Genomic DNA, 14,192 nt, shown 5'->3' with positions numbered 1-14,192 from the left:
CACTTGAGTCCCAAGAACTTGGTGTGGGGCAAGGTCGGGACACTGGGATTCTAGAGTGATGCTGGTGAAACCTGGAAGGGCTCCTGAGCTGAGCTGGGGAGTGAGGGTTGGGGAAGTCCTGGGACTCAGTCTCTGACTTCCTTCCAGGGACCTTCCAGAAACTCACCATCTGGGCTGAGACTCTGGGGCAGCTCAGGGTGCCCATGTGAATACATCGTATGCAGAGTTGGAATGTGAGAGTGAGCACACAGGCCATTAGGGAGTATGCTGCAGTTGGCCTGCACTATTTGGAGAGGGAAATGGCAATGCATTCCAGTATTCTTGCCTGCAAAATCCCATGAACATTGGAGCCTGCCAGCCTACAGTGCATAGGGTTGCAAAGAGTCAGAGACAACTGAGTGATTTCATTTTCTTTCATTTTATTTTAAAATTTGTTTATTTTACTAGTTCTATTTTTAATCTCATCATATACATATTTTATTGAAGTGTAGTTGACTGACAATGTTTCAGGTGCACAGCCAAGTGATTTTTAATTATACAAATAGGCATACATTATTTTTCAAATTATTTTCCTTTTTAGGTTATTACAAGATATTGACTATAGTTCCTCATGCTATACAGTAAATCTTTGCTTCTTGTTGCTATCTTTTTTGCCTGGAGAATCCCAGGGACGGGGAGCCTGGTGGGCTGCCGTCTATGGGGTTGCACAGAGTCGGACACATCTGAAGTGACTTAGTAGCAGCAGCAGCATATCTTTTTAAAAATTAGAAATCTAGCATTGTATTCATACTTCTATTTTTAAATTTATGGTATATGACACATCAGTGTTATGGTACACTTATAGTGAAAACTTGATGCCAAAATCCCACCATGTCCACGTTAAAGTAAGTGGAAAACAATGGCAGTGTTAATTGAGGGAGGAAATATTGAATTGCATTATGTTACTGGTGGGCATTCCTGGTGACGCAGAGGATAAAGAATCTGCCTTCAAAGCAGGAGGCCTGAGTCAATCCCTCGGTTGGGAAGATCTCCTGGAGATGGAAATGGCAACCCACCCAAGCATTCTTGCCTGGACAACCGCCATGGACAGAGGACCCTCGTGGGTCGCAAACTATGGGATCACAAAGAGTCAGGCACAAGTGAGGGCCTAAACTATTCTCAAGGCTCTGGACTTGAAAGGTAAACACTTTCCTATTCCTATAGAGATAAAAAGTGGCAGCACAGACAGAACCTTCTGTCTTGTCAGGAGCTTAAAGGGACGTTATGAGCAGACCTGCATGGACAGCTTCAAGAACAAAGGATTCCAGGATTAAAGGATTTCCACAGTGGAGGGGACGTAAGTATAGCTATGGCTGATCCATGCTGATGTGTGGCAGAGGCCATCACAGTACTGCAATTGTCCTTTTATTAAAAATAAATAAATTAAGGGGAAAAAAAGCTTGCAAAAGGGCTTCCCTGGTGGTCCACTGGTTGGGAATCTGCTTCCCCATGTTGGGGACACAGGCCTGATCCCGAGACCGGGAAGATTCCACATGCCTCGGGGCGTTAAACCCGTCAGCCACAAGCCCATGTGCCTAGAGCGGGTGCTCCACAACAAGAGAAGCCACAGCGATGCGAGACCCTGCTCCACAGCAAAGAGCAGCCCCCTTCCCACACCTAGAGAAAGCCTGTGCACAGCGACGAAGAGCCAGCATGGACATTAATTAGTCAATTAAAACACTGTGACAACCAGCCACACCTCCTCCTCTTTTAGTGTGTGTGTGTAAGTGTGAAAGTGTGAGTTCACACGTGGGTGTTTAATCTGTATTTTTCTCTCTTCTTGGAATTTTCTTCCCCATGGGCTAGAGTTATTTCACATTCAGTAAACACTGTTGGACCATCACTCTAATTCCCCAAAAAGCCCACCTAAGTCAGGTAGGATGATTCTTTGGGGCACCAGTTCGCCGTCTCATTCATCTGCTGGTTTTCCAGATAAAATCACTATTCCTTTCCTGAAGACCTCATCACTCTGTCCCTTGACAAACAATGTGAGGCTGGACTCAGAGGACATTCATGAGACTTTAGCAGAGGTGTCGTTCATTTTAGACAAAATCCATAGACATCACTCTCACAGTTGATATCTGTGGCTTAAAAGAATGTATGCAGATGGCAAACAGGCATATGAAAAGATGCTCAGCATTGCTAATTAGTAGAGAAAGCAAATCAGCACTACAAGGAGGTACCACCTCAGACCGATCAGAATGGCCATCATTAGACACTTGATGAATAACAGATGCTGGAGAGGGTGTGGATAAGAGGGAAACCCTCTTACACTGTTGGGGGAGTGGAAACTGGTGCAGCCACTGTGGAAAACAGTATGACATTTCCTCAAAAAAAGTCAAAACAGAGTTTCCATATGTAAATAAAAGGACATTTTAAGAAGGGTGGCTGTACTGTTACTCCATTACATACATAATGATCAAGAGGAGACCTGACTTATTACTTAGGGAGCATCACTAATGTTAATGACCCCCACCCCCAGCACAATGGTGTGGAATCACTGCCCTTACTGAGGTTCTTTCCTGTCTATGAACAACAGCTGAACTGGGTATATGTCTGCCCTTGGCCTCCTGAAACAGCTGGGCCATTTTGTCCCAATTTGGAGTTGATTATGTGGACACGCCCCTCACTCAAGCATGCTGGAGCTTGGAAGTATCTACTTGATATATTTTGTGTTCCTCTGAGTATCTAGGAAGCAAGGTGGTCCACCTTTTCAGGCAGAACAATTCCCCCTCCCAAAATAACACCACAGTAATCTTCAGACACATTATCTTTGTGTACATGTGTGGTCCTTGGATTGGAAAGGGACAAAGAGAGACACACAGAGAGTCAGTCACGAAATAATTTCAGATGACGAAGAGTCAGAGAAAGACAAATATCACATGATATCACTTATTTGTAACATCTAAGAAAATAAGCTTATTTACAAAACAGACTCACAGATAATGAACTTACGGTTACCAGGGGGGATAGTGTCAGGGGAAGGTTAGATTGGAAGTTTGGGATTGACATATACACCCGGCTATATTTTAATGGATGACCAACAAGGACCTACTGTATAAAACAGAGAATTCTACTTAACATTCTGTAAATACCTAAGTGGGAAAAGAATTTGAAAAGCAGAAGATGCATGTATCTGTATAACTGAAACACTTTGCTGTACACCTGAAACTAACACAGTTAGTTCCTTGATTGCATATGTTACAATGGAAAATTTTTTCATATTTTCAAAGAGCCATAATATGCATGTCTGGTCCTCCATAAGAATGCAGAATCAAAGTCTCTATTAATAAGTCTTTAATTGGTAACCTGCACTGAGCCTGACATACCAGGTGGGAACATGTGGTTTCTCTTCTGTGAAGAGTTAAGGTGAATGAGATTTATCATGAGCTTGGGAAAAGCATCCTGCATGGTAGATACTGAAGCACAGTTACTACTTCCTAAAGGCAGCAAGATCTGTTCGAATCCTGTTATGCTTACAGTGTTTAGAGAAACAAAAAGTGACGATTGGGTCATGAGGCGTGCTCTGTGATGCGGCTCAGGTCAGACTTCCATCCCTGGTGTGAGAAGAGGCTGGCCATCTTCCCATGTGACATGAACCAGGCTGACTGTACCAACAACACTGACCGCTTCTGCATCCTGTGACTCTGTCAGGTTTGCTCAGTTCTGCCTCCTGTCTCACAGAAGCAGAGCCATGTGCCCCAGATTCCTCAGTCTCCTGAGTCTCGGTGAGTCCAGAAAGACCTGGTTGGAGAGGGATACGGTGGAAATTAGGAGGCCTTCACACCACTGACCAGGTTCCCTGCATGAGGGTGCAAAGAGTGCGGGGTCCATCAGGACAAGCCATCTCTGACGTGCTTTTCCTTCTAGGATTCTGTGTGAGTCTGAGGATCTGGGCAGCTATGGGTGAGTCCTCCCTATCCCTTATTTGTCTGTTGAGCAGAGCAGTAGCGGTTGATCCAGAGGACACAGGGGGACTAGGGTGAGACCCCTGTCAGTACAGTGAGAGCTGCATGCCTGTGGATCCCAGATCCTCCTATTGGCCTTGATACTCATCTTCACTATCCCCAGAGGTTAGCCCAGCTCTGGACTCTGGAACTGAAGGCACAGTGTGAAGTCTGGGAGCTGGGAGCTAGGCCCAGTGAGTGCCATTTCTATCACGAGAAGGGAGCAAGAGGCTGCAGCCCACAGACCCTCCCCTACAAGCTGGCTCATGGCATCTCCAGCTGGCCCTTAACAACAGGATCTGCTGGATGCCGGCTGGACCTGAGCCCAGGGAAGGGTCTGCTCCTCAGGCAGGGCCACCTGGACCTTGTCACACATTTGATGTCGGTTAGCTAACAGAGGAGCCAGGTTCCAGCTTTATTTCCTCCTTTTCAGTCAAGCGGCTTTTTCACTTGTTACCTCTGTTACTGTTAGTTACTCAGTCGTGTCTGAATTTTTGCTACCCCATGGACTGTAGCTCACCAGGCTCCTCTGTCCTTGTAATTCTCCAGGCAAGAATACTGGAGGGGTTACCATTTCCTTCTCCAGGGGATCTTTCCTACCTGGGGACTGAACCCTGCTCTCCTGCATTGCAGGAAGTTTCTTTACCATTTGAGCTACAACAAATCCAACAGGGAAGCCCTCTCATTTCTTTTCCATGCATCAGTTTTTTGGTGGTGTTTCTTTTTCCTGCATCGTACAGCATGCAGAATCTCAGTTCCATGATTAGGGATTCATCCTGGGCCCTTGGCAGAAAAATTGCTGAGTCCTAATGACTGGACCACCCAGGAATCCCCAGTGTTTTGTGTTTTGAGAGAGTTTTCAACATTTTGTCAACCCAAGGTGTTCTTCTCCTGATAAGAATCACTGCTGAGAATCATATTCTCAGAATCTCCGTGATGTCTGTCCTGGGTTGACTGTGTCTGTCTGTCCCCAAGCCCCAGGTGTCCTTGAGTATCATGGTGATGCACTTTAGGGTTGGTGCCTTGGAAGAATTGAAGGGGAAGCACTGTAACAAGACCAGTGGGGAGAGGGGAATGTTCCTATTTTCCTCTCAAAACCTGTGACTCCTTCTCTCCTAGGTGAACATGACAAGCCCTCTTTATCAGCCTGGCCAAGCCCCATGGTTCCCTTAGGACAGACTGTGACTCTTCACTGTCACTTCCGTTCTCCACTGAAGACATTCAGACTGTTCAAAACAGATGGGGCCAGTTTGCCCGAGCTCCATGGAAATCATTTTAACCCCTTCACCCTTGGCCCGGTGACCAGAGAACATGCCGGGTCCTACACATGTTCCGGATTCTCCAAGTCTCTCCTCGGGTTATCCAGACACAGTGAGCCTCTGCAGATTGTGGTCACAGGTAGGAGGAGTCCAGCCCAGCCTTCTATGCAGGCAATCCCATCCTAGTTCCAAGTTCCTTATGAGGTCTAAGATTCAGTCAGGATTTCCCGTCAGGAAGGACCCAGGAAAGAGAACCCACTCTGAGAGCTTAAACTGAGGGTGTTGAATAGATGGGGTGCTCTGGCAAAGGAAGGAGGAGCCTCCCTAGGCATTAGTTAGACAGGATGCTGCCCCTGTCTGCCACCAGGGAGGATGGGGAGTGACCCTGATCCAGCACAGGCCACCCAGTAGGGAGCTGTAATCCCATATGAAGTAGCAGGAGTCCCATGGAGGAGTCCCAGGAATGTCTCCAGAGGCATGATTCAGGGGTCATAGATGGGGAAATACTCCCTTTTTTCTCCACCTCCTTTCCAATCTCCTGCCAGTCATCACTCACATTCTAGATGAGTGCGAATGGAGGCAGGGAATGCATCGTCAGAACCACCCAGCTCCCCACCACACATATTAGGGACAGGATGAAGCTGAGAGCATGACAACCCACACCAGTATTCTCTCCTGGAGAATGCTATGGACAGAGGAGCCTGGCAGGCTATGGTTCATGGGGTAGCAGAGTTGGACAGGCTGAAGTGTCCAAATATGCATGCACGAAGCTGAGAGCAGATCCAACAGCTAAAGAGCTTAGAATAAACACAGAGGAGGCTGGAGGTCTTGAGCAAAGAGAAACAGAAAAGCATGAGCCAGAGCCCGAGAACAAGGCTAAAGGAAATGTAACAGAACAGACAGGAAGGGTAATTGGCTTTGCTGCTTCATGGGGACATTTTTCCCACCTTCAGATGTCAGGGGAAGCGCCGAGGTGGGGTGACTCACTGAAGCTCACACGCTGTTTGCTCCTAGGTGTGTCCACAAAACCCTCCATCTCAGCCCACCCAGGCCCCCTCGTTCGTGCAGGAGAGAATGTGACCCTCCACTGTCACTCATCGATGCTGCTTGACAAATTTATCCTGCACAGAAAAAGCAGCACAGGGCATTTCCAGAGACACGGAGAGACGTTCACTGGTGGGCATGCCCCAGCTGACTTCCCCATTGGCCCCATGACTTTGGCGAGTGCGGGCACCTACAGATGCTATGGGTTTCTCAGACACTCCCCCTATGAGTGGTCAGCCCCAAGCAACCCCGTGGACATCATCATCACAGGTGAGTGTGGCCAGACCAGTCCCTTCTGCTCTCTGTGTCACAGAAGGTCTGGTGTTCAGTCCAGCATCAGTACCAGGAGAGAATGACAGGCGTGCAGAGACACTCACAAACTCGGGAGAGGGAGCAAAGCAGAGCGAGAGGAGGTGTGAACACAGAAGGGCAAAGAGAACAGAGTCCCTGCCATGTGCCAAGGGGAAGACACAGCCGAGGACAGAGCGAAGGAGCAAGAACGTGAAAGAACGACCAACGGAGACAAATGTACTAGAGCAGGGATGCGGGCAGTTCCCGCTCAGGCAGCCACCGATGGTGGTTAAGGGGTTGTTTTCCCGCTTTCACATCAGAGCTCCCTTCCCCTGTCAGCAGCACACTGTGGTACCGGCGCCCCTGCAGTCCAGCCCCTGGGTGATCGAGATGGAGGGCGACACCCTGAGGTTGCTCAGCCTTGTGGTTTAACTCATCCTTCTGCACAAAGAGGGGGGAGTGGTCCCTTCCACCCTCCCACTGAGGAGTTCCTTCCAGCCCCTGGGGGTGGGCAGGGCAGCCCTGAACATGCCCTCAAGAAAGAGATGGTCTAAGATCGAATGAGATTCTGGCAATTTCCACTCCATAATCTCTTCTATTGTTCTAATGCCACGTTTTCTGATAGTCCCAGCAGTAGTTAGTAAGGTCCATTTATTTCAAGAGAACCGCACATGTTTGATTTTTTACATTTATTTTTTATTTATATTTGTTGAAGTCTAGTTGATTTAAGATGTTGTTAATTCCTGTTGTACAACAGAGTGATTCAGTTATTCATATACATATATACTCTTTCTTTTAAAAAGGACATTAAATGACAATCCATTTTAAAAATTATTAATTTGTTCAAGATGATTTTAAACAACACCTCACATTTAGAGTTACTTCAGAAGTTTTCCCTGTGCCAGGTGTCCCTTACTGTGGGGCTTTCTCTCCTGGCGGTGGGCAGCCTTCTCACTGCAGTGCCTCTCTTGTTGCACACTTCGGGCTTTAGTCCTCTATTTAGGACTAGACTTACTTTGTGCTCTGAGATCAAGGTCTCTTCCTTCCAGGTCTGTTCAGGAAACCCTCTCTCTCAGCCCAGGGAGGCCCCGTGGTGAGGTCAGGAGAGAACGTGACCTTGGTCTGCAGCTCCGAGAGCGCCTTTGACCAGTTCCATCTGCTCAAGGATGGGGGAAACCCTGGACGCCCGCTCACTGGGGTGTGGGGCCCCTTTGGAGCACTCCAGGCAGAGTTCCCTCTGGGTCCTGGGACCCCAGCCCACAGCGGGGTCTACAGGTGCTACGGCTCCTTCACTCGTTCTCCCTACTTGTGGTCAGACTCCAGCGACCCACTGTTCCTGTCTGTCACAGGTGAGGAACTTCTTCCTGGCCCATGCCTTGTTGTTCCTGTTCAGTTGCTATGTTGTGCCCAACTCTTTGTGATACTGTGGACTGCAGCACGACAGACTTCCCTCTCCTTCACGATCTCCTCCATGGATCACAGCCTTGTAGTGGTGAAGGGGCCTTCATACTTCAGTAAAGCTATGAGCCAGTCGTGCAGGGCCACCTAAGACAGATGGGTCATAGTGAAGAGTCCTGACTAAAGGTGGTCCCCTGGAGGAGGAAATGGCCACCCACTCCAGCATTCTTGCATTGAGAACTGATGAAGAGTCCCATGCTTTACACTATAGTAAATGAGATTGCACTGGGGAAATAGTCCATTTGGGTTTTTCCATAACATCTTACTGTATCATGAGCTGTATCTCAAGGGCTCCGTGTTGGTGTCAGGGGAACCATAGCATTTCTGCAGAAATGGAGGCAGTGAGAAAAAGAGAGGAAGACAGATGGTTGATGGCATCTCAGCCCTCTTCCACCTCCTGTATGGATGCTCCACAGCAGAGTCCTGTCTATCCAGGCAAATACAGAAAAGTGTCAGGGTAGACCCAGGAGGAGAAGAGGCTGGGCTGATTTGGGAAGATCAGAAATTGCCTTGGCTCCTTGCTGTTAGTGCTTTCCCAGAAGCAGCTCTGACACACAGGTGATTCCCAACTAAGAAGCACAGACACTCGTTCCTGGAGCAGAGAGGATGTCTCCAGCTTGCAGCTGCCTTTCACCACCAGGCACATCCTTCCCGTCTCCTTCCACCATCCCGTCTCCAGGATGGAGAGTGTACTCAGTGCATTCATGGGGAGGGACCAGAAGTACCCCCCTCCCCCATCAGTGCTCTGAGGGATGACAGAGTCGAGGACAGGCAGGAGGTCAACCTTCCAGAAAGAATAGTCCTCATTCAGTGGGTATGAGGAAGGTTACTCTTCACCCCTTCTGCCTTTTCTCCCCTAGGATCCACTACAAGTACTTGCCCATCAACCATGGATCCACACACCACAGAAGGTAAGCAAGACGGTCTCCTATCTCAGCAAATTTCTGAGCAGACAGAGCGTTCTTATGTGAATGTTGATTCTACCACCTCCCAGCTCCGTGACTTTGGGCTCCTCAAAGTCCCTGTCATGTTAGCATTTGAGGTCATGGTCTGTATTAGAACCAGAGGGGGCACTGAGTTTCTGATTCCCTGGGACTGGGAATTTCTACATCGAACAAAGCGAGACGGAGTGACTTGATCCCATGCTTAAGGAAGCTGCTCACACTCGCTCCACGAGCATCTTTGGGGGGAGGATGGGGGGCAAGGGGAGGATTTTGGGGGGCAAGGGGAGGATTTTAGGGAGCACCTTCAGTATGTGCTATTCCTCTGCTAGTGTTTTATGAACTAAACATTCCGCAGTTCAGAAATAGAAGTGTTGTGTCTTTTTGAGGATTCCATTCCAGGCATATGTGGATGGAGCGGAAAATACTTGGAGGATTAAAGCGGTCCCCATTCATGCAAAAGCACCATGCCTTTTCATATCGGCAGCAGAGAAAAACTGCATGGGAGTCCGGGGGACCTGGTTTCAGACCGCTGCTGGTCTTCCATGGCCTCTTTACTTCATCCACTGCTAGCATCTCTCCTGGATGCTTTGGTGCCTCCTGGGAAGTGGAGACCATGCTGATCAGGTTGAGGGCTGCTGACACACTTTGACACAGGATACAAGAACTCCTGTGTATAGGGGCAGGGTGTATGCAACGGATAACCAGACCTTCTTCTGTTGGTTTGTTGGCAGAAGCACGGCTTCCTCAAGGCCACTCCAGCCAGCTGCACCTTCTCCTTAGGCTCTCCGTAGCCTTCATCTATACCAGCATCTTCCTCACTGTTGTTGTCTGTCACTGCTTACCCACAAAGTATGAAGAGCCAAACTCTCACTGATGTTCTACCCACAATCATAAGTCTGAAGGAGGGAAGAACAGCGTCATCTGACCCAGGGGGAGGTGGGCTTATAGCAGAGAATGGCATTTTCACTTCCTGTAGGTTAAAAACTGATTTCGTGTTGTAATCCCTGAGGGAAAATCTTCCAGAGGTGGAACCATGTTCTTTTTATGAAAATATGTGTAAATTTATTAGCTGCATCAGGTCTCAGCTGCAGCATTTGGGATCCTCATTGTGGTGCTGGGGTGCAGTTCAAGGCTCCAGAGCTGGCAGGCTCAGCAGTTGCAGCATTGAGGATAGTTGCTTCAAGGCATGTGGGATCTCAGTTCTCCCACCAGGGATAGAACCCACACTCTCTCAACTGGAAGGTTGACTCTTAATCCCTGGGCCACCAGGGACATTCCAAGCCCTGTTCTTCCTTTCAACCACAGCCATCTGTTCTTCTCCTATTTATGAACTTGGGAATCTGCTGATAGGCATTAGAGGATGGTCCATAACAGAAGATGTAGGATGGGCTCTGTGGGCTTGCACAGATTCCTGAGAGAATCTGTCAGTGGCTGGATTTATTTATGGGATGGTTTTTTTCTTTTTCTTTTTTTAACTTAGTGGAATAGACTGACTCAGCAACCTGGGGCACACCCCTGCTTTTTTGGCTTTGATGTCCCCACCAAAGATATGGAGGTCTAGAAGAATCACCCCCACCCCAAGAGCCTTGAGTCTCTTCCATTCGCAGATGTTGCCATCACGGATGGAGAGCCCAAGGAAGACAGAACAGTGAATGACAAGGTGGATCCTCCCAGCCAAACCCTTGTCATATCCCGAGCCCCTCCAATGCCCCATGCTCCAGCCGTCGAAGATCACATCTCATTCCATGATTCACATCTCCTTCCTCTCAGCACCAATCAGTGAAGGATGTGATATTCGTCCACTTGAACCACAAGACCCTCTGAGGGAGTGTTCACTCCCACCCCCCTGAGCCCCATGCACCTCTTCACCGAGACTAGTGTGTATGAGGAATTCGATGTAAACCAAGTCCATGCTGACCCTGACCAGGCCCCATTCTTTGAGCACACAGAGTTATAAATTGAAGAGCTGCATCTTTTTCTAAAGGGGTTCCTCCGTGGCACTCCTCTTCTTCCAAAGCAGCCCAGCAGCTCTGAAGATAAGAGCAGAGTCCAAGAGTTATAGGATCATCTTCAAAAATCCCACCACCTCTTAGTAATCCCCTGGCTATTCTAGTACTCTATTTTAACTATGTAACATTTAGGGAGAAGTTATTCCAATCAATTGCACATACAGGGTAGGTTACCATGACCATCTTGCTTTTTTGAAAATTCCAGAAAAGCATAAAAATTTGCAAGTTGAGTCTTCAAATTATTCAGTTTAAAAAATAAAAGAAAGCCAATGAAAAAAACCTCAGTTCAGTAATAGTTTACAAAAATTAACTTGTTTTCAAGACAGAAACCAACCTGTAGACTTAGAGAACAAACTTAGAGTTACAGAGGGGAAGGATGCGGTGAGAGATGGATTGGAAGTTTAAGATTGACACGTGCACACTGATATATTTAAAACAAATGCTTTCCATGAAAGAATAATAAAAGCAATGCAAGTTGGCCAAAGAAAGATGAAGTATATTCTGTTTGAGATATCCAGTGTGGTGCCACTTGCCACATGAGGCTGCGTGTCTGCATGTTATGGCGATTCAGTCATGTGTGACTCTTTGTGACCCCATGGCTGGTGTGTAGCTCGCTAGACTCCTCTGTGCATGGGATTCTCCAGGCAAGAATTCTGCAGTGGGTTGCCATTCCCTTCTCGAGGGGATCTTCTTGATACAGGGATCGAAACTTCGTCTCTCATGTCTCTTGAATGGCAGGCGGATTCTTTACCACTGAGCCATCCGGGGAGGCCCGTCATCATTTTCCCAGCCATGTGCCCTGAGGGTGCTGGGGTTCGAGGGGTAGAAACAGGACAACAAGATGCCCCTAGTCTGGATCCACACTGACTGATAAAGTAGTCACCCAGCCACATGTTACAGACAATGACTCACAAGTATATGAAGTAGAGCATTCGGTTCTTCAGTCACACCCACCACATTTCAAGTGCTCAGTAGCGTCATGTGGCCAGGTGCCATGGTGCTGGACAGAGCAGATATTTATAACGTCCCATCACCACAGAGAATTCTATTGGACAGTCCATGCCAGATCCCTGAGGCCTGCAGAGAGATCACTTGCCCCAGGGAGGCTTTGCATGTGTTCTGCTCATCCATCAATATTTGCATGTTTTGTCCTTTTTGCCTCTTTTCACCAAAGCCAAGGATTTGAGAATCTTGTGCCTTTTAAGTTATCAACTGGTGGCACAATGTGGCTTGGCTCAACCAAGTGGAGGGCTGAGGAGTATAGCACCATGAGGACCTCGGTGTGAACCGAGCTGGCAAGTAGGGTGAAGATCAAGCTTAACGGAGCTTTAGTTGCTCATTGAGCTCCTTTTGTGTGATGTCTCTCCTGGCTTAGAACTAAACCGCCCAAGAACTCTTTTTTTTTTTTTTTAAGATAAAATATTTTAGTTTTTTAGTTTTTAAAATTTTAAAATCTTTAATTCTTACATGCATTCCCAAACATGAACCCCCCTCCCACCTCCCTCCCCATAACATCTTCCTGGGTCATCCCCATGCACCAGCCCCAAGCATGCTGCATCCTGCGTCAGACATCGACTGGCGATTCAATTCACATGATAGTATACATGTTAGAATGTCATTCTCCCAAATCATCCCACCCTCTCCCTCTCCCTCTGAGTCCAAAAGTCTGTTATACACATCTGTGTCTCTTTCCCTGTCTTGCATACAGGGTCGTCATTGCCATCTTCCTAAATTCCATATATATGTGTTAGTATACTGTATTGGTGTTTTTCTTTCTGGCTTACTTCACTCTGTATAATCGGCTCCAGTTTCATCCATCTCATCAGAACTGATTCAAATGAATTCTTTTTAACGGCTGAGTAATACTCCATTGTGTATATGTACCACAGCTTTCTTATCCATTCATCTGCTGATGGACATCTAGGTTGTTTCCATGTCCTGGCTATTATAAACAGTGCTGCGATGAACATTGGGGTACATGTGTCTCTTTCAATTCTGGTTTCCTCGGTGTGTATGCCCAGAAGTGGGATTGCTGGGTCATAAGGTAGTTCTATTTGCAATTTTTTAAGGAATCTCCACACTGTTCTCCATAGTGGCTGTACTAGTTTGCATTCCCACCAACAGTGTAGGAGGGTTCCCTTTTCTCCACACCCTCACCAGCATTTATTGCTTGCAGATTTTTGGATGGCAGCCATTCTGACTGGTGTGAAGTGGTACCTCATTGTGGTTTTGATTTGCATTTCTCTAATAATGAGTGATGTTGAGCATCTTTTCATGTGTTTGTTAGCCATCCGTATGTCTTCTTTGGAGAAATGTCTATTTAGTTCTTTGGCCCATTTTTTGATTGGGTCGTTTATTTTTCTGGAGTTGAGCTGCATAAGTTGCTTGTATATTTTTGAGATTAGTTGTTTGTCAGTTGCTTCATTTGCTATTATTTTCTCCCATTCCGAAGGCTGTCTTTTCACCTTGCTTATATTTTCCTTTGTTGTGCAGAAGCTTTTAATTTTAATTAGATCCCATTTGTTTATTTTTGCTTTTATTTCCAGCATTCTGGGAGGTGGATCATAGAGGATCCTGCTGTGATTTATGTCTGAGAGTGTTTTGCCTATGTTCTCCTCTAGGAGTTTTATAGTTTCTGATCTTACATTTAGATCTTTAATCCATTTTGAGTTTATTTTTGTGTGCGGTGTTAGAAAGTGATCTAGTTTCATTCTTTTACAAGTGGTTGACCAGTTTTCCCAGAACCACTTGTTAAAGAGATTGTCTTTACTCCATTGTATATTCTTGCCTCCTTTGTCAAAGATAAGGTGTCCATATGTGTGTGGATTTATCTCTGGGCTTTCTATTTTGTTCCATTGATCTATATGTCTGTCTTTGTGCCAGTACCATACTGTCTTGATGACTGTGGCTTTGTAGTAGAGCCTGAAGTCAGGCAAGTTGATTCCTCCAGTTCCATTCTTCTTTCTCAAGATTGCTTTGGCTATTCGAGGTTTTTTGTATTTCCATACAAATCTTGAAATTATTTGTTCTAGTTCTGTGAAAAATGTGCCTGGTAGCTTGATAGGGATTGCATTGAATTTGTAAATTGCTTTGGGTAGTATACTCATTTTCACTATATTGATTCTTCCAATCCATGAACATGGTATATTTCTCCATCTATTAGTGTCCTCTTTGATTTCTTTCATCAGTGTTTTATAGTTT

At 46.7% G+C, this 14,192-nt stretch overlaps 1 protein-coding gene across 1 annotated transcript; it reads left to right on the top strand.

Annotated features, from left to right (window-relative positions):
• Positions 1–3,303: 3,303 nt before the first annotated feature.
• On the top strand, positions 3,304–12,385 carry LOC138419307 (putative killer cell immunoglobulin-like receptor like protein KIR3DP1). The gene is made up of 7 exons (XM_069552026.2): positions 3,304–3,767; positions 3,910–3,945; positions 5,106–5,384; positions 6,260–6,559; positions 7,630–7,929; positions 8,899–8,949; positions 9,714–12,385. Exons 1-7 carry the CDS (start codon positions 3,734–3,736, stop codon positions 9,854–9,856), a joined length of 1,143 nt encoding a protein of 380 aa, XP_069408127.1. The 5' UTR covers positions 3,304–3,733; the 3' UTR covers positions 9,857–12,385.
• The last annotated feature ends 1,807 nt before the right edge of the window (positions 12,386–14,192 follow it).

This window comes from Ovis canadensis, chromosome 14 (genome assembly GCF_042477335.2).
Source record: "Ovis canadensis isolate MfBH-ARS-UI-01 breed Bighorn chromosome 14, ARS-UI_OviCan_v2, whole genome shotgun sequence".
NCBI lineage: Eukaryota > Metazoa > Chordata > Mammalia > Artiodactyla > Bovidae > Ovis > Ovis canadensis.
The sequence above is the reverse complement of the archived record's forward strand: the minus strand, read 5'-3'. Positions and strand labels throughout refer to the sequence as shown.